Source organism: Eleutherodactylus coqui, chromosome 5 (assembly GCF_035609145.1).
Source record: "Eleutherodactylus coqui strain aEleCoq1 chromosome 5, aEleCoq1.hap1, whole genome shotgun sequence".
Classification (NCBI taxonomy): Eukaryota; Metazoa; Chordata; class Amphibia; order Anura; family Eleutherodactylidae; genus Eleutherodactylus; species Eleutherodactylus coqui.
The window spans coordinates 270,387,808-270,409,039 of record NC_089841.1 but is presented as its reverse complement, the minus strand read 5'-3'; the positions used below and the strand labels follow the sequence as shown (position 1 = coordinate 270,409,039).

The 21,232-nt window shown below is 49.8% G+C and overlaps 1 protein-coding gene across 1 annotated transcript in view; it reads right to left on the bottom strand.

Moving 5' to 3' along the window:
* Nucleotides 1–12,856, bottom strand: part of GNA11 (G protein subunit alpha 11) — a 52,540-nt gene extending 39,684 nt beyond the window's left edge. Inside the window, exon 1 of the mRNA XM_066604675.1 lies at nt 12,529–12,856. Coding sequence (XP_066460772.1) covers nt 12,529–12,664 — 136 coding nt within the window. The 5' untranslated portion in view covers nt 12,665–12,856. The remainder of the gene's footprint in view (nt 1–12,528) is intronic.
* Between the last annotated feature and the right edge of the window lie 8,376 nt (nt 12,857–21,232).

Below are 21,232 nucleotides of genomic sequence, written 5' to 3'. Positions count from 1 at the left end.
AGACGCAAGAAGAGTGCTGCGAGCCCCGGGAAGGGACATACGACTACTACGACATGTAGACCGAGAAGGAATGCCACAAAGCAAGTGCTGCTAAACAGTGATTGGGCACAAAATACCAGCGAGCAAGGAAAACCGCCATGAAGCGACGTAAACTGTCACCGATCTTGTGTTCACATAATAGTCAGCGTGAGAACTAGCAAAATGGGCAAATCACTTCAAATTTACCCAATTAATTTTTTTTAAAACTTGTTTTATTGAACGCGCCATAAAAACGGACAGCAAAGTCGTGTACCGCGAGTTACGAAATCTAGCTGTTCAGCATCTCCAAAGCAGGGCGAGGGATAACCAGCACTGTGGAGAACACCGTCAGCAGCGAGTTCCACCGCACCGTCCTAAACCTACAAGTCATGTTGTCATGGGGAGTCACCGCGGTTCTTCACTGTCCAAGGGAAGGCAGCTTATCTCCCCATCCATTGGAAAAGAAATCCCTTATCGTCCCAAGAACAAAGCCTCTCTGGGTAAAACCGGACGCGCCTCAGGGGATGGCGGCACTGGCACACCTAGTAAAGGCAGTCAAGGACATACGCATGGCCGTGCCAACAGCCGGCTAATCTACTTGTCTTCTACGGGCGGTAAGGGATTAAGTAACGTTGACCCAAGTTGCTGGATTCTCACTGCCAGAGATAGAAGGATGGAGACTCCTCCACGCTCCTCTCCCGTTAGATGCGGCATTCCTTCCTTCTAGGTTCAATTCATAAGTGTAGAAGAGATTTTGTACCCCAAGAGGTGCCAAAATAATGCTGTTTATACATAAACATATACACCTCATTTGCGTGAGTATCCCCGTAGAGCTTGCAGGTTGGGGGACTGGTGAGGAATGCAGGGTACAAGTTCCTCCAATGGCCAGAAGGGGTTATTCCGCACATTCAGAATAAGCCATCATGTGTAAGTGTAGTCTTCTTTAAAAGGCAAGCAGTCACGTCGGGTTGGTAGGACAAGGTGGCACCGATTTCCTGGTCAGTCAGAGGATTTGGCTGCCCTTCTGCCCATCATGTGACCTCACACCATAAAGAGGACAAAGAAGAGCAGACCGCTCAATGGGCGGAGCGCTAACTTTGAGGGTGGCAGTGAGGGACTGGCAAGCAGGCGATCTGACAGTCACATCCCGGACTCCGCAGTCTAGTAGGCCGCGCTGCACACCTACCCAAACACTCCTCTCCGTGTTACAGTTAAATCTGTACGTGTCTCAGCTATTATATGAGCCTTTAATCCATGCATATGGTATAACCTACAGGTAAAATACCCTGGACCCGCCTCAGGCCGGCATCCGCGCTTACCTGCCTACCTTCTCTGTACTGCGGATGAGCCGCACAGAGTTAGACACGTGCAGTATAGTTTTTTTGTGTTTTTTTTTTTTTAAACCTCTGCTTTTCCTGTGTCATCGCAATGTCATTGCAGAAGGGCCGCAGATTGGACGGCTTCCATAGACTTCAATGGAAGGAGTCCGTGCAGACTCTGCGCAAAAATAGAACATACTGCGATTTTTCTTCCACGAGCGGGAAAAAAAAAAAAAAAAAAAAAAAAAGAAAACTCAACTGATTTTCTTTTTGCTGCAGAATCCGGAGGCGGATGCACATCTGCTGGTGTGCAGACAGCCCTAATCTGGGATCCAAATAGTCCGTGCACAGGTAGAGGGCAGTACCGCACTGTACAGTAGAGAGGCGCTACTGGACAGCCCGCCAGTCCATGCACTGCAGCAATACAGGTCTTTTACCAGTGTAATGCACATGCCGATTGGCTGGTGTACTCGCTGCAGATCTGGACGGGGTTTCTGGTTTCAGGGGCCCGGGAAGGATCATGGTACCCTGAAGCCGCTCTGTTTTATACTAGGTGTTCTATTCCTTCCTGAAATCACTAAAAACTGTTAATAGGAAAGAAGACCCAAGAATACGGCGTCCAACATACAGGACACAGACAGCGGGATGTGCGCGGCAGCCATGTTTGAGGCCCAGAATACGCCCGGGGCTGTAGACCTCAACCAGCAGAATACATGCAGTTGGACGCAGGAAGAATGCCCAGATTCATTCCAAGTCTACCGCCGAGGACCGGCTCTGCTTAAACAAGTCAAACGCGGTCCCTAAAACGCTGCCAAGCAAGGAAACAGCAATTCCATTCTTGGTAGTACCGAGCTCAGGTATGACCCCGGATTGCATCACACCTATACAGGTTCCAACAACCTCCGACTGAAAATGGGGAAAACTTTAAAAGGATAGATCTGAAGTTCAGCACTTCTTCTGCATTTGGCGCTGGGACTTACAGCGGAAACACAAGGATGCCAACTGCAGGGCAGCCATAATCTCATTAGGCCTCCACATTATTACTACTCCATCACTCAATGTGATCGGAAATCAAAGTCAAGCATCCAGTTGTAGATGACCGGCTGCCACCATACAGAGACCAATAGGCTTGTGGCCCTTGGCAAATACAGTCCTTGACTGCCTTAGTTATGCCCACCGAGTCCTCAAACATTGATAAAGGGCTCTTTCACACTAGCGTTGAGCCGATCCGTTGTGCGCTTTTGTTTCTAGTTTCGGACACGGAATATAAGTGGATCCTTGCTGGGTTCTTGGGTCCAAATCTCATCAACTTGAACACCTCCATCCAGCCCTCACTCTTGGTCAGATGTGACCCTACAACTCCTGCAGAGCCATCTGACAACTTCTATCGGCGGTTGTATGTTCTTCTCAAGCATGGTGGCTCTTGTTGAGAGAGCGAGGAGAGAAATCTCCTGGTGCCCAGCTGTGAGCCAGCGATACTAGCTCCCGTGCAGCAACAGTGAGTGTATGCAGGGGCGAGGGGCGGGCATCGTTTGCCCAACACTTGTCCCATCTAAAATGGGCCTTTAGCGGTATTTTACATACAAAAGTCCACAATTAAAAAACATGGCTGTGATCTTTCAAAAACAGCACCACACCTGTCCACAGGTTGTATATGGTATTGCAGCTCAGCCCCAATCATTTCAATGCAGCAGAGCTGTAAAACCGAACACAACCAAAAGGGGACAGATGTGACTTTTCTTCATTTTCCTAACCCTGGACAACCCCCTTACACCCACACAGAAGTGCCAGCGATGCCATCACACAGCTCTACTAAACCATCCACTTCCAGCACTACAGTGACCTTCATAGTGCGATGAAAGGACAAGTTCTTACGCTACCTGCACACGCGGCAAAATAAATTGCGCCAATTGTAACAAGACCAGCTGACATTTAATGGAGCCGGTTGCCGCGTCCTCCATGACCCTCTGGGCTGGACGCTACAGAACCCACGCTCTGCTTTAGATGGGTTTTTGGTAATTGAAGGTGGATATTTTAGCACAAAAATGTACTATTCACCTTGTCCCCAGGGAGCCATCATGGCCGTGCTGTTGCCATTCACTAGGTGGTGCTGCATCTCCTACCATGTGTTGAAGGAGAGATAAGACGCATCATAAAACTGTCCTGAGCTCAGTGGACTGATTAATATTTAGGTCTCGGCTCAGTCTGTTTGTTTTAAGTGCAGAACAGTCTCAAATTTCTGTGTGTGAACAATTATTTAGATCACGACGAGTGTGTCCCCCCCTACCCCCCCTCAGATTTGATGAAGACGATTCCAGATTGAACTCCTTTAAGAATGAAGATGGCAGTTGACCATCTTGAATCGGAGGCAGGCGGCTTCCTGTAGGACGTCTCTTGAGCCGACCGCACTAAATACAAATTTGTTATACGATGGGAAATTGCTCTGCTTAAAGGGGTTGTCCCGCGAAACCAAGTGGGGGTATACACTTCTGTATGGCCATATTAATGCACTTTGTAATGTACATTGTGCATTAATTATGAGCCATACAGAAGTTATTCACTTACCTGTTCCGTTGCTAGCGTCCCCGTTTCCATGGAGCCGTCTAATTTTCAGCGTCTAATGGCCAAATTAGACGCGCTTGCGCAGTCCGGGTCTTCGTCTTTTCTCAATGGGGCTCCGTGTAGCTCCGCCCCGTCACGTGTGCCGATTCCAGCCAATCAGGAGGCTGGAATCGGCAATGGACCGCACAGAAGCCCTGCGGTCCACCGAGGGTGAAGATCCCGGCGGCCATCTTCACAAGGTAAGTAAGAAGTCACCGGAGCGCGGGGATTCGGGTAAGTACTATCCGTTTTTTTCTTTAAACCCCTGCATCGGGTTTGTCTCGCGCCGAACGGGGGGCTATTGAAAAAAAAAAAAAAAACCGTTTCGGCGCGGGACAACCCCTTTAAGGAGCGAACCTAGAAAGTGTGACGACATTTGGTAGTTTGCTACCTGCCTGCTGAGGGGATGCAGCTATATGCCCTCCTTAGTAAGTATATGGCCATTTTCTCTGACTGCTTTTAGAAAGTGTGAGGAGACTTATTAGGCCATCTGTTACAGGTCAGACACCAACTTGCAGGAATGCTGTCTTGTTACAGATGGCGCTATACAGGCATTGTTCCATCTTCAATTTTCACACAAGTTTCGGTATTTTTCATCTTTACGAGTTCTCAAAACATTTCCAGTTGTATCCTTGCAAGTTATTTTCTGTTGCGCTCGGAAGCTCCACATCCCTCATCAGTTCTCTAAATGTGGGGCCGCATAGAGATTGCTTTGGTCTTGGTGCCACCAGTTCTTCATCACTCCTAGTCTGAGGGGCAGTAAGCCTTGGCAGGATTGGCACCTTAACTGCAGGTACAAGGTTGTCATTTTGGCTTCTTCTGTCCATACGGGAAACAAGACCATCAGGGATCCAGACAAAAAGGATCCAAGACTGAAAATTAGGAGCCAAATGAAAATCGAACGACAGAATTTATTATTCAAAATCACTTTGAAAGTTGGGCTGCGATTCGCCGCTTCGGGCAATAAAGAGTATTTCCTTTTAGACAACTTCATAAAAAGGTTTCCCACAAACGTAACTTCATGCTAAAGGGAATGTGTCATCAGAAACGGACCTTCTAGAAAATCACGTGTTAAACAGGTTTTGGTTTTTTTTATTACCAAAAATTCTTTAAAAAAATAAAAATGTTAAGACTGCTGTAAAGTATTATCACTAAATGCTGTGAAATGCCGCTCAGGCAAGAGGGCCGCCCCCATTGTCTATGACCAGGAAATATACGATTAGAAAAAAAAGTCGGTGTGTGTTGTGTGTGTACATATACTAGCTGATATACCCGCCTTCGCCCGAGTTAATTTGGTACTGGTGTTTATCTGGTGTTCACACGGAAAGTCTTATGAAGTCGTGGTTACTTTAGAGATACTGAGGAAAAACATATGTTCACCATTTTGCATAGTTCTCTGCGTTACCCAGGAAACACCACGTGGAGGAAACCATGCGACGTTTCCTTTATGTAAAATGACATCAGGAAGTGAGAGAATTAGATTACATACATAAAATTTGGACACTAATTCTTTGGCGCTTAGAATTGAATAATTGAGTTGGGACCCATTAACTTTTCATATTTATGACAATCAATGCTTGTGCCAAATTTCACGTTTCTATGACATTGGGAAGTGAGAGATTTAGATTATGTACGTTAAATTTCAACGCCAATTCTTTTGCGCTAAAATTGAATAATCGAGTTGGGACCCAATTTCTTTTCCTATTTTGGAGATAATCTATGCTTGCGCCAAATTTCATGTTTCTACGACATTGAGAAGTTGGAGAACTTTTGGCGAGTCAGTCAGTCTTATATATATGTATATGTGCGCGCGCGCGTATGTATATGTGTACACACACACACACCTTCTTCTAATATATATATAAAATTGAATGTATGTCTGTGTGTCTGTCTGTCCTTTATGCGCTACTACACCATTCATCCGATCGCCATGAAACTTTGGGAAGTTGTTGAGTACACTCCTGGGAAGATTATAGGCATAGTACAATTATGCTATGATAAATGGCGTGCGTGCGAGCGTCGTCGACAGTTACGACCCCCCCCCCCCCACGTAGATCGTTTGATTTCCATCACTGCCACTAATTCTTTCACTTCGCGAGGTCGTAGAAACATGAAATTTGGCACGAGCACTGATTATGTCATAAATAGGAAAAGTTAATGGGTCCCAACACGATTATTCAATTCTAAGAGCCAAACAATTAGCGTCCAAATTTTACGTATGGAATCTAATTTTCTCACTTCCCAATGTCATAGAAACGTGAAATTTGGCATGAGCATTGATTATGTCATAAATAGGAAAAGTTAATAGGTCCCAACTCAATTATTCAATTCTAAGCGCAAAATAATTAGCGTCCAAATTTTACGTACGGAATGTAATTCTCTCACTTCCTGATATATATAAATGTCTGTCTGTGTCTGTCCTTTATGCATTACTACACCATTCATCCAATCGCCATGAGACTTTAGGAAGTTGCTGAGTACACTCCTGGGAAGATTACTGGCATAGTACAACTACCCTACGAGCATCGTCGACAGTTATGCCCCCCAGACAAAGATCGTTTGATTTCCATCTCAAGCACGAAAGCAAAAGGCATTACGAGCGACGGGAGGCGTGTTCAACTACAAAATGATGCATCCGCCGAACGTTTCGCAAGACAATTGCTGGATATTGAGAATGCTGAGGTAAAATGAAAGCTGTGCTGTGATTGGTTGCTACTTATACCACTGAGGTAACATGAAAGCTGCTGTGCTGTGATTGGTTGTTATATATTATACCGCTGAGGTAACTTGAAAGCTGCGCTGTGATTGGTTGTTATCTAGATATATAAAAACGAATGTATGCATGCTTGTCTTCGCAGCAACGCGCGACGGGTACGCTAGTATATATATATACATACATACACACACACACACTTTTCTGGTTAATTTATATTTAAAAATTGGTGATTTAAGCAAAATGTATAGTCGCCCATAACCCCAGTCAACCCCCGAGAAGATCAATTAAAATAATTGCTGACCAAGTTTTACCCTAGAAATGATCGTTTTGGTTGAAATCAATCAACTTTAGTCTAATGTGTTCAAGCATGTGAACCATTCATGTCAAATCCGGAGGGGCATCTGCTTAGCTCCCCCTGTGGATTGGGGACGTCCAGCTCGACAGCAGACGGTGGAGACCACCCACTGGGCAGATTCACAGCACCAGCAGCCTAGGAGAAGGAGGGTCCATCTAGGTGAACGAGGGCCAAAAAAAAAAAAAAATCAGCAATAGAGTCGGAGGGGCCACAGCCTCCACCGCTCCCCCAAAGCTCGGCCGCACACAGATGTCAGACAAGCTGAAGGCGCGAATAAGGAGAGGAAGATGTTGCCATAATTATTTCCCCTCCCCGCAAAGTCTAAGAAGATCAGATGGGCTGAAGTTCTGTCAGTCATTCGTAGGGACACATGCAATGTGCGCGGATCCCCCCCCCCCCCCCCCCCCTTAAAAACAACGCATCGGGTGGCCGGAGGAGTCCAACGCACTCACCGATGTTCATACAGTAGATCACCGCTCTCCCGACCGCCAGAAGCTGGTTGATCCATCCTCATACACAGAGACATCTGACAACGCCGCGGCTACAATGAATTACCCGCCCATACTTCGCTCTGTGGCACTACAACCCGTATTGGCCTGGTAACTATGGCCCGCAAGGGGTTTACAAGTCTGCCAGGCCATATTAGCCGACCACTTACCAAGGCGCTCACAGTGTCAGAAGGGCACACGGCTCCCGTGTTCATGCCGCTACATAATCCCCTACTTACTGGCCTGTAATCCAGCACCGGAGGAAGTACACGGGAACACAATATCTAGTGCACAAGCCTGGAGGAGAAGTCTGCGATACGACCGGTATTCTGTTACCCGCTGGGATACCGAGGTCTCGCCCATTCTTGCTGCACACATGGGGAGAAAGTGTGACGCAAACAAAAATCAGATTAAAATGCTTTCTTCTGCGTAGAACGACCAGGCAGCATTCTTTCAGGTTCCTCATCCGGATGCTGGAGCACACCTTTACAGCACGACTCAAGTTCCAGACGAGTTTTCGGAATAAGCTGTCGTGTGCGCACACGAGTAGCACCATTTCTATCCATTATACAACGCCCATCTCGAATTCTCAGACTTCTCTGAGCTGGTGGGTGAAGGCTTTGATGGCTCTATACACTGCAGGCACCCGCACCTCATCTCTCTCTAGTAACAGTATGGAGAACACTATACAGCAGGACTGAGCAGTGTAGCTGTGATCCAAGACCAGGCCGAGACAAAACACCTGCTAGAAGCTGCAGGCACATCTTGTCCCTCCTTAGACTTACCCTATTATTGGATGTCTCCGCGTACAGCTTCTATGTCTAATATGGATTTTACCCAGTTGTATTCCAGGTTAGCGCTTTGACGATGGAGGAGGGGGGGGGGGGGGGGGGTCAGAGCTCGCTCAGTAACGGGATTGTTTATTAGACGTCCCAGAAGTCTGTACAACTCAAAGGAAACACTTGGGGGCGCAGCACTTTATAGCCCTCTTGTTTCATCTCAGGACACGGCAGCACTCCGCTCCTCATGTACAGTAGTCTCCTTCTGTACCAGCCGCACGTGGTTGGTACAACGCCCACTCCAGGCCCCCTTACATACGGGCTGACACAAGCTTCGGCAGCCAATCACAGACCTCGGTGCTCCAGTGATGAAGTCCGTGATTGGCTACAGAAGCCTGTGACATCCTGTAAACACAGGCCTGGATCGGAGTAGAACGCGGAGACCAGCAGGTTCCTGTTTTCTGAGGTCGGTGTTGAGGGGACAGTAATACGCCGCTAATGTAAATGTATAGGGCTACTCATATGGCCGTTTTTTTATGGCCGTTTTTCGATAACGCAGCAGGATCTATTTTTTTTGGCTCCATATTTGAATTATTTTTTATTTAGGCAAACACAGATCCCTAGGTGCCCGACACGAAATATAACAAATATGGAGGGAAACCGATGCTCACGGGGTCTGAGGAAACACCTTCAGAAGAGAGATCTGTATTACGGAGGTTTTTATACGGACAACCCCTTTATGGTATCCATGTGGCTTCCACCATTTGTGGTTTGTAGGCGCAGACCTCGGATGTTACGTCCTGGAAAGTTACTAAGCCTTGCTTCATCTCTTCCGCGCCGATTGTCTGTCAAGTCCTTGTCAATTAGATGTGAAGATCATGGCTTGAGGACGCAAGCGCTCGACAACTCCCTGACACAACCCGCGGCACCTGCCGGCTCCGAGTCAGATCTTTCACCGTCTCGCATTCTTTGGCTTCTGCCAGAAGGTCGTTAATAGGAAATATTCTACATAACTAGAGCTCAGTCGCTTACAAAGTGTCCCGTAGAGGAGGAGCCACCTGAGGCCGGTCAGTTTACCATCTGCACACTCTACCAGGTAGAAGCCCCCCGGGACCGGCCAACACGAGGAACACTAAAGGTGAAGCTCAACACGGCCAACCAGCTCCAGCAGGAGACATGCGCTCCATCACACGCGGGGCACAAGAGCATGCTGGCTTCTAGCCCTTTCCCTCGCATCCATTATGGTGTTTTAGCGCCCCCCATTGACCGTCTTTTATGACAACTGCTTACAGCTACAGACCTGCTAACCATTCACACAGAGGGAGCTGTTCTAGTAAACACATCCTCCGACACCAGAAGTTCCACCATTTTATCACTCATTCATCCCCATCGTCAAATGCTGGGATCCCCCCATAATGCTGCACCCCGAATGCCTGATGTGAACAGGGCCCGATACCCGGGATCCCCAGTTATCCTGAGAACGATGCCCCTTGATGGCCTCGTGTGAATGGGGCAACGTGATCGACCGCCGGTCTATTTACTACTACGGGACAGAAGATCATGAGACGTGTAGTAAACAGCCGCTCAATGTGCCCAGTTCTCAGGATCATTGGGGGTCCCGGTGAGCGGACCCCCAGCAGATGCTTATCTTCTTGTAGGTAGAAAATATGACTTTAGTGGGAAAACCGCTTTAAGAAAGCAGGTAAGTAGACGAGTCTCAGACTAAACCTTGGCAGACAGCTGGCAGGATTGGGCGGGCGCCGACTCCTCTAGAGGGACCAGGAGTCCAGAACTTTACAGAATTGTACGCGGAAACCCATTATTTAGGGCGTCTCACGCCCGGTGATGAGACTGTTCAGTTAGGGCCGGTTCACATGGAACGATTCTCTCAAAGGAACTAAAATGCGCAAGAACCGTTCCGTCTGGGCGCGAGGCGGCCGCACTTGTCATTCGCCGTTCACTTTCAGCCAAGCTTAAAAATAAATATAAATTTGGTGGTTCGCTCATTCTCGTTATATCTGCCCGCTCCGCGAATACGTAGAAGGTGAAGCGCTGAGCGAGACTCAGCAGTGATCTGCCTAAGTGTTCTACACGAGCGCCAACAACTGCGAACGGATTAGCGGTAACATCACTCGCTCATACGAGGATCGGCGCACGTAACAGTACATCCCCCACATAACTGATTCTAGAACAACCCGCCAGCAGCCCACAGCGCCCCCTGTACGCGGTACACCAACGCTGGAGGTGCGGGGACCTTGTGGCTGTCACTATAAAACCCCGTCCAGCAACGCCGCTCGCTACAGGAACGGAGGAGTGCGCAGCAGCAGCCGTCTACAGCTGCCTGGGGAATACGCCGCGGCCGAACCCGCAGGAAGAGAAGGATCAGGCATTACAACGACCCCCGTACTCCCCCGACCGTCCTGCGGGGCATAGGGAGTTAGCGCCACATGTAGTTGATGTGTACGATAACCAATGGAGAGCGCGGTCCGGACGCACGTTTCCTTGGAAACACGCGGTGCTGTTTTACGCGGAGCCATTCAGACCTGAGAATTACCGGAGTGTAAAAAACCAACAACGCAGAATATCCTATTTTGAGGCCCATTAGGGGCGCGGGGTTGGCATCCGCTTGTGTCGTGGATATCTGTGGCGTAAGGAGCAGGATGCGGGCAAAACGTCCAGCAGATGTGAGTCGTCATATGTGGAACAGAAGACCCCGCTACCACCGGTGGGCGCTACATACGGGCAATGTCGTCTGCAGATGGGGCTCCTCTAGGGGCGTGAGGATAGCTGAGGGTCTTCCCATGGGGCACTGATGTGTACGAATGGGGCTCTAGGGGCATGGGGGGGGTATCCGAGGGTCCACCCCATGGCGCACTGATGTCTACAGATGGGGATCCTCTTGTGGATTAGGGGTAGCTGAGGGTCTCCCCCATGGGGCACTGGTGTCTACGGATGGGGCTCCTCTAGGGGGGTAGGGGTAGTTGGGGGTCCCCCCATTGGGGCGCTGATGTCTACGGATGGGGCTCCTCTACGGGGGTAGGGGTAGTTGGGGGTCCCCCCATTGGGGCACTGGTGTCTACGGATGGGGCTCCTCTACGGGGTAGGGGTAGTTGGGGGTCCCCCCATTGGGGCACTGATGTCTACGGATGGGGCTCAACGGGGGTAGGAGTAGTTGGGGGTCCCCCCCCCCATGGGGCACTGGTGTCTACGAATGGGGCTCCTCTAGGGGGGTGGGTGTAGCTGAGGGTCTCCCCCCCCCATGGGGCACTGGTGTCTACGAGTGGGGCTCCTCTAGGGGGGTGGGTGTAGCTGAGGGTCTCCCCCATGGGGCACTGGTGTCTACGGATGGGGCTCCTCTAGGGGGGTAGGGGTAGTTGGGGGTCCCCCCATTGGGGCACTGATGTCTACGGATGGGGCTCCTCTACGGGGGTAGGGGTAGTTGGGGGTCCCCCCATTGGGGCACCGGTGTCTACGGATGGGACTCCTCTAAGGGGGTGGGTGTAGCTGAGGGTCTCCCCCATGGGGCACTGGTGTCTACGGATGTGGCTCCTCTTGGGGGGGGTGGGGGTAGCTGAGGGTCTCCCCCATGGGGCACTGGCGTCTACGGATGGGACTCCTCTAAGGGGGTGGGGGTAGCTGAGGGTCTCCCCCATGGGGCACTGGCGTCTACGGATGGGACTCCTCTAAGGGGGTGGGGGTAGCTGAGGGTCCCCCCATGGGGCACTGGCGTCTACGGATGGGACTCCTCTAAGGGGGTGGGGGTAGCTGAGGGTCTCCCCCATGGGGCACCGGTGTCTACGGATGGGACTCCTCTAAGGGGGTGGGGGTAGCTGAGGGTCTCCCCCATGGGGCACTGGCGTCTACGGATGGGACTCCTCTAAGGGGGGGTGGGGGTAGCTGAGGGTCTCCCCCATGGGGCACCGGTGTCTACGGATGGGACTCCTCTAAGGGGGTGGGGGTAGCTGAGGGTCTCCCCTATGGGGCACTGGCATCTACGAATGGGACTCCTCTAAGGGGGTGGGGGTAGCTGAGGGTCTCCCCCATGGGGCACTGGCGTCTACGGATGGGGCTCCTCTAGGGGGGGTGGGTGTAGCTGAGGGTCTCCCCCATGGGGCACTGGCGTCTACGGATGGGACTCCTCTAAGGGGGTGGGGGTAGCTGAGGGTCCCCCAGCATGCAGCCCCCCTCCTAGTGACACATCCGCGCCCCCCGGCCGGCCGCATATGCCAGCGCCGCCCCCGCCGCCCGGTACCTAGCAGTAGCAGCTTCAGCTCTCGGCGGGACTCCTTCTTGTCCCTCTTGATCTTCTTCTCGATCTCGGCGTTGATCCTCTTGGATTCCTTCACCTCCTCGCTCAGACAGCAGGCCATCATGGAGTCTAGAGTCATCCCTTCCCCCGGCAGCACGGCCCGCACCGGGGGCCTCTCCCACCCGGGGGGACACTCGCTCACCACCCCGCTCTCCGAGCCTCCTCACAGGGCGCCGAGCATCCAGCCGTGCATACAGGAGGAGGGAGGGGGCGGACACCAAGGACTTCCCCTCCCCGTCTGGCCGTGACCGGGGTTTCCGCTTTCTGAACCCCCGGAGCTGCTACAACCTAACCCGCTGTCAGAAAAGATTCCGTAAAAGGCAGCCGAGCCGACCAATCACAGAGCCGCTGGTCACGTGTCCGTGTGACGTCGTGCACGTCAGGGTTAGTTGTGCTCTTTCCGTAGATGCTGGGACGTGGGTGCGAGGAACTGTGGGTAGCGGAAGAATGGCCATGTACTGACACGGTTACCATGGCAATCATGGCCTAGCATTCTGGTCTGCAGTGACATATCTCCTGGTGCCCCCCTCATAGCTGCCATGATCCTGACCGTCACTGCTTGCCAGAATTACTTCAGGGATACATTGTCAGTTTATAAGGAATCGTCCGTTCATCGGTCAGCAGGGCAGGCGCCATGTTAGACCTGAAGGAGGGGCGTGTGGCGCACACGGCCGCCAATCCTCTCTGACAATATAACACTAGCCCATGCCACGGACAAACCAACCGCGACAAGGCGTGGCGAAGCGAGCCGAGGCTCTTTATGGGAGCGTTCTCCTAGTAACATAGTGTGTAAGGCGGGAAAAGCCCCCTATCCACCCAGTGCAGCCTGTTACCCCCCCCCCCCCCCCCTGTTGATCCAGAGGAAGGGAAAAAAAACAATGAGGTAGAAGCCAAGTTTCCTCATTTAAAGGGGTTGTCCCGCGCCGAAACGGGGTTTTTTTTTTTTTTCAATAGCCCCCCGTTCGGCGCGAGACAAACCCGATGCAGGGGTTAAAAAAAACAAAACGGATAGTACTTACCCGAATCCCCGCGCTCCGGTGACTTCTTCCTTACCTTGTGAAGATGGCCGCCGGGATCTTCACCCTCGGTGGACCGCAGGTCTTCTGTGCGGTCCATTGCCGATTCCAGCCTCCTGATTGGCTGGAATCGGCACACGTGACGGGGCGGAGCTACGAGGAGCCGCTCTCCGGCACGAGCGGCCCCATTCAGAAAAGCAGAAGACCGGACTGCGCAAGCGCGTCTAATCGGGCGATTAGACGCTGAAAATTAGACGGCACCATGGAGACGGGGACGCCAGCAATGGAACAGGTAAGTGAATAACTTCTGTATGGCTCATAATTAATGCACAATGTACATTACAAAGTACATTAATATGGCCATACAGAAGTGTATAGACCCACTTTGTTTCGCGGGACAACCCCTTTAAGGGGAAAACATTTCTTCCGACTCAAGTCTGGCAATCGGTATAATCCCCGGATCATCGACCCTTCTGAGTAATCAGGGATACAACATGTAATATTGTAACACTCAAGACGGACGGACAGAACCTCTTCTATCGTATCACCATCGCCGCGTCCTTAGGAGAGCGCTCCACGGTCTCACTGCTCTTACAGTAAAGCCCCCCTTCTATGTTGGTGATGGAATCTTCTTTGCTCTAAATGAGCTCCGCGAGCGGCAGTCAGGGGCTCTGACCGAGGGTCCGTAGTGGCGAACCTGAGGTACCTGTGCCGTCGGCTGCACGCTACTGTAGTGATTATCGGCCACAGCTCCCCGTCGGTGATCACACAGTTCCGCTGATCCCAGTGCACACTCTGACGTCAGTGTGCACCCGGGATCCTCCTCCCCTGAGTCTTCTCCTCCTTAGTTCTGCAGGAGAGGACAGGGGAAGAAACGTTCATGGCGCACACACTGCTGTTAGTGTGCATCGGGGATCAGCACTAAGCAGAGGAGGAGCCGCGCTGACTGCAAGGAGGAGGTAAGTATATGGGTTAGGGGTTATTATTACTGGGGCTACTGTGTGGGGGGGGTAATATTACTAAGGGGGTTAATACTACTGTGGCCAATATAGGTGGTCACTATTATTACTGGGGCCAATATAGGGGGTCACTATTATTACTGGGGCCAATATAGGGGGTCACTACTACCACTGGGGGCAGATTTGCTGTGAAGTTAACAGCAGCCGTAGCTGCAAAGGGGATGAGATTTTGAAAATCTCATCCGCACACTATGGAGAAAATCTGCACAAAACCCGAGTGGAAATTGAAATGTGGTGCGGGATTTAATTCCGCAGGGTGTTAATTTGAAAAATGGGCCACTTCAGCACCAACGATGAGGAACGTCCTGGACGACCGAGAGAGGTTGTTGTTCCGGAGATCGTCGATGCTGCGCACAACCTCATACTGGAGAATCGGCCAGCTGCAGGAATAGCAGACATCATGGGGATTTCTGGTGAACGTGTTTGTGTCATTATCCATGAAGAAGCCATCTGCACAGTGGGTCACCAAATGTTTGACAACAGATCAGAAAAAGGAAAACTTCCCGGCCCATTTGTCAGCGTTTCTGGACTGATAAGAACTTCCTGGACCGACTGGTCACTATGGATGAGACCTGGATTTATTTGTATGACCCTGAAACCAAGGAGCAGTCAGAAGAGTGGAGGCCCAGTGGTTCTCAGCCACTAAGGTGATGGCGTCTGTGTTCTGGGATAAGGAGGGTGTGCTGCTAGTGGACGACCTTCACAATGGTTTCACCATCAATGCAAGGGATTTCATTGAACTTTTGGACCAATTGAAGGCAGCTCTGAAGGCCAAAAGGCGCGGCAAGCTGTCCAAAGGAATCTTGTTCCTGCAAGACAACGCCTCCGCTCACACTGCACAAGCGACCGCGGCAAAACTGGTGGAGCTAGGCTTCCAGCTGGTTGACCACCCACCTTATTCACCAGATCAAGGCTTACAGAACTTGGAATACCGATGTAAGAAGTGTGTTGGCATCAGTGGAGAGGATGTGGAATAAATGTTAAGTTTCATCTTCTTATCTCATTTCTTTCTGGGTAAAGCCAAAGACTTATCAGCGGCCCCTCGTACATAGTTATTAGAGCGCCCCCTCAATGCAGTCCTGGGTATAATAGATGATGGGAAAGACCTCTGTAGTGACCCCTGATATATTATACATAGTTATTAGAGCACCCCCTTGTTACAGTCCTGGGTATAATAGATGATAGGAGAGATCTCTGTACTGACCCCTGATATATTATACATAGTTATTAGAGCGCCCCCTTGTTACAGTCCTGAGTATAATAGATGATGGGAGAGATTTCTGTATTGTCCTCTGATATATTATACATAGTTATTAGAGCGCCTCCTTGTTACAGTCCTGAGTATAATAGATGGAAGAGATCTCTGTACTGACCCCTGATATATTATATATAGTTATTAGAGTGCCCCCCTTATTACAGTCCTGGGTTTAATAGATGATGGGAGAGATCTCTGTGCTGACCCCTGATATATCTATACATAGTTATCATAGTGCCCCCTTGTTACAGTCCTGGGTATAATAGATGATGAGAGAGATCTCTGTACTGACCCCTGATATATCTATGCATAGTTATTAGAGCATCCCCTTGTTACAGTCCTGGGTATAATAGATGATGGGAGAGATCTCTGTACTGACCCCTGATATATCTATGCATAGTTATTAGAGCGCCCCTCGGCTGTCGTTTTTTTAAATTAAATAATCCCGATTTTGATAACCTCTCTGGGTATTGTAGTCCGCCCATTCCATTTATTCCTTTACTTGCCGCCTTTATACCCGTTCAAGCTCTGATATGTCCTTCTTGAGTACCGGAGCCCCAAACTGTCCACAATATTCCATGTGTGGTCTGACCATTGACTTGTAAAGAGAAAGAACAATGTTCTCGTCATGCGCCCCTAGACCTTTTCTGATGCCCCCATGATCCTACTTGCCCTGGTAGCAGCTGACTGACATTGGTTGCTCCAGTTAAGCTTCCAGGTAACTCTGTGATGGCGAACCTATGACACGCGTGTCAGCACTGACACACGTAGCCATTGTCGCTGACACGCGGCCGCTGTCGGCCGTTCACCCCGCTAGTGGTGAGTACCTGCAGGGGCCGTGGTTCCCCTGCCAGTATAAACTAAGCAGCGCTACTAGCAGTGCTCATCCCAGAACACACCGTGACGTCAGTGTGCAGCCGGGATTCTCTTCTCCCTCCCCTGACATCTCCTACTACTTGGTTCCGCGAGAGCCTCCGGGGAGGAGGTGTCCGGGAGCACACTGACGTCACAGTGTGCGCCGGAGATCACCGCTGCTAGCGGCACGCCGGGCAGAGGAGTAGCGGCGCTTTCACGAGGTGTAGGGGGTAAGTATATGGGTCTCGGGCCACTGTCACTGCTAGGGGCCGCTGTGGGAGGGCACTGTCACTGCTGGGGGCTGGTGTTACTCCTGGGGGCCGCTGTGGGGGGCCACTGTCAATGTTGGGGGCTCATCATTACTGAGATAAGTGAGTGGTAGGCTGGGAGAGGCGAGGGTCTGTGCTATGGGTGTTTTGGGTTTATAAAATATAGTTATATATTACAATTATACATTTTTGTTATTTAAACTATAAATATCAAAAAGTTATGTTTTTTTTCTCAAAGTGACACACCACCCGAGTTATGCTCTGTTTTTTTTGGTGAATTTTGACACACCAAGCTCAAAAGGTTGCCCATCACTGAGTTAAAGGGGTTGTCCCGCGAAAGCAAGTTGGGGTATACACTTCTGTATGGCCATATTAATGCACTTTGTAATGTACATTGTGCATTAATTATGAGCCATACAGAAGTTATTCACTTACCTGTTCCGTTGCTGGCGTCCCCGTCGCCATGGTGCCGTCTAATCTTCAGCGTCTAATCGCCCGATTAGACGCGCTTGCGCAGTCCGGTCTTCTTCTTTTCTGAATGGGGCCGCTCGTGCCGGAGAGCGGCTCCTCGTAGCTCCGCCCCGTCACGTGCCGATTCCAGCCAATCAGGAGGCTGGAATCGGGAATGGACCGCACAGAAGACCTGCGGTCCACCGAGGGTGAAGATCCTGGCGGCCATCTTCACAAGGTAAGTCAGAAGTCGCCGGAGCGCGGGGATTCGGGTAAGTACTGGATGGTTTGTTTTTTTTATGCCTGCATCGGGTTTGTCTCGCGCCGAACGGGGGGGCTATTGAAAAAAAAAAAAAAAACGTTTCGGCGCGGGACAACCCCTTTAACTAATATCCCCAAGTCCTTCTCCATGTCAGTGTTACCAGTGGTTTCCCATTTAGTATGTAATGGTGACATGTATTTCCTGCCGTCTGCAGAACCACACATTTGTCAGGGTTAAACTTTTCTGCCTCCAACTAATCCAGATTCTCTTGCCACCACATTCTGTCCTCTTGTGTTAATTACTTTACACAGTTTTGTATCATCTTCACATATTTATATTTTCCTGTGCAATCTTTCTACAGATCATTAATAAATATATTGAAAAGAGTAGGGCTCAATACTGCCCCCTGTGGTATCCTACTAGTAACAGTCACCCCTCTAATACTGCCCCATGTGGTACCCCACTAATAAGGGGGACCCCCTCCAATACTGTCCCCTGTGGTACCCGCTAGTAACAATGACCCCTCCAATACTGCCACCTGTGGCACCTCACTATTAATGGTGACCCCCTCCAATATTGTCCTCTATGGTGCCCCGCTAGTAACAGACACCCCTCCAATACTGCCCACTGCGGTACCCTACTAGTAACAGCGACCCAATCAGAGTATATACCATTTATAACCACCCTCTGCTTTCTATCACTGACCAGTTACTTACCCCCTTACACACATTCTCATTTTATATACCAACCTTTTATGCGGCGCAGTATCAAACGCTTTGGAAACTTCCAGATACACAAAATCCAGCGACTCCCCGGTCCAGTCTAGAACTTACCTCCTCGTAGAAGCTGATCAGGTTGGTTTGAGAGGAACGATCTCATAAATCCATGCTGCTACAGAGTTAGGCCCCATTTACACACAACAATTATCACTCAAAATTAGCTCAAAGGTTCTCTTTTGAGCGGTAATCTTTGCATGTAAATGCTACCATTGTTTGCTTCTTGTCTGAACGATGATTTTTAGTTGAGTTTAAAATGCATCGTTCAGCCAGAGAGCTGATAGCAGGGACCACACACTGTATTCTCCACAGAAGCGCTGATAACATTGTATTCAGCTCAAGTCCCGCAGCAAAATAATGGGGCTGTATGCAGATAACAACCACTTGCTGTTCACTGCATACAGCTCAGGGAGGGTCATTTACATGTAAATTAAGTTAATAAGCTGCTAATGGGCATTAGTGGCCATTAGCAGCTTATGCGAAATGATCGCTCAAACTGTTATTCTCCCTATCTTTTGAATGAATTTTGAGCAATCATTTTTGCGTGAATTTTGAGCGATTATCTTTGCGTGTAAATGGGGCTTTATACAGCTATTTTCCTGGAGGTCCTCTGAGAAACTCTTCAAACATTTTACCTACAATAGAAGTCAGAATTACCGGCCTGTAGTTTCTAGGTTCACTTTTTGACTCTTTTTTGATAATCGGCACCACATTGACTACACGCCAATCTAGTGGAACAGACGCTGTCACTATAGAGTCCTTACATATGATAAACAAGGGTCTGTCTATCACTTTACTTAATTCCACTACAACCGCGGGTGTACGCTATTGGGACCTGGCGATTTGTCTATTTTCTTTTTTTTAAGGCAACTGTTAAGTCACTGCTGCGCACACATACTTCAGTTCTTCCTGACTAGTTAGGATTAAAGGGGTTGTCCCGCGCCGAAACGGGTTTTGTTTTTTTTTCAACCCCCCCCCCCCCGTTTGGCACGAGACAACCCCGATGCAGGGGTTAAACAAGAACACCGGACAGCGCTTACCTGAATCCCCGCGCTCCGGTGACTTCTTACTTACCTGCTGAAGATGGCCGCCGGGATCTTCTCCCTCGGTGGACCGCAGGGCTTCTGTGCGGTCCATTGCCGATTCCAGCCTCCTGATTGGCTGGAATCGGCACGTGACGGGGCGGAGCTACACGGAGCCCGATTGAGAAAAGAAGAAGACCCGGACTGCGCAAGCGCGTCTAATTTGGCCATTAGACGCTGAAAATTAGACGGGCTCCATGGAAACGAGGACACCAGCAGCGGAACAGGTAAGTGAATAACTTCTGATAACTTCTGTATGGCTCATAATTAATGCACAATGTACATTACAAAGTGCATTAATATGGCCATACAGAAGTGTATAGACCCACTTTGTTTCGCGGGACAACCCCTTTAAACATCTCCCTGCAGCTGTTTAGCTGAGGTTCTACCTGGTGATCGGCTATGTCAGCTAATCAGTATCCTCATCAATTATGTAAGCAACTGGGCTGTCTGTGAGGATTGACAACTCTGTCGGCCAATCAGCAACTTCCCTTTTGATATATAACCCAGCTCTTCCTGGTTGAAAATGCTGGTTATACTTCTGGCATTATCAGTACTCGCAGTGTCCTGGCTGCTGTCTGCCTCGTACTCTGTGCTTCTGTCTCTTTTGTATTCTCTGCATTTTGTCTATTGTCTGCAGTCTGGTTGTTATTAGTTTTGTTGGTGTTCTGTATTTTATGTCCAGTCCTTCTGTAGTCCCCCTTTCAGTTCCTTAGTTCCTCTCTGACTTAAGATCTTGCCTTCTTCAAACAGTGGAGTCATCCCTGTCAGGACGGGTGCTCTGCCTCAAAGTGGGTTATATCGGAGAGGTTCAGGGTGTTACGCTCAAAATGGTACCCCTGTGTTTGGTCCTGTCCTGCGTCTAGTCACCATATGTCTCATGTACACATGCCTGCACAGACCGCTCCAGTACCTTGCCCATCGTAGTTTCATCAGCAGTTTTGGACTGATGTTGCAGCGGCTCTGCACTTCATCCTAGGTTAAACTGGTGACATTTAGTGGAGATTTTATTTTATCACTCTGCATCTCATCTGGCGTTTCCTTTTCCACTGTGAAGCCTCCCTCATCCGGGCGACAAAGTCGCACGATTTTGTCGCCTTGCAACAATGCTACAAATCAAATGTATGTGAAGCCCATGCTTTACTACAGGTTAATTCACATGTGCGATGTTTTGCAGCATGCGACATCCCGACACAAAAAAATTTACGGGTCCTGCGATATGCCCGCGACTCGTGAGGTTTTGTAGCCCATGTTTCCCTATGGAGCCTTCCTCTCTGTTGCATTGCACGAAACCCCGATTTTCGTGCGTGCAATGCAACTTTGACAGTAGGAAATCCTACTGTCAAAGCCCTAATCTAAGCCCTAGCTGCAGGGAAAAAATAAAAAAACAGTATACATTACCTTAGAAGCACTGTTGGGCCCTGCTGCAGCTTCTCCCCGGGTCTCGACATTGTTTCTCTTCATCTCTTCTGGCTGGGGATTGAAAATCCCTGCCTCCTGGAAGCTTTGCCTCTGATTGGCTGACGCTTAGCCAATCACAGCCAGTGCTTAATGAACCAATCACAGCCATTCATCGAACACTGGCTCTGATTGGCTAAGAGTCAGCCAATCACAGCTAGCGATTCCAGGAGGCAGGAATTTTTCAATCCCCAGCCAGAAGAGA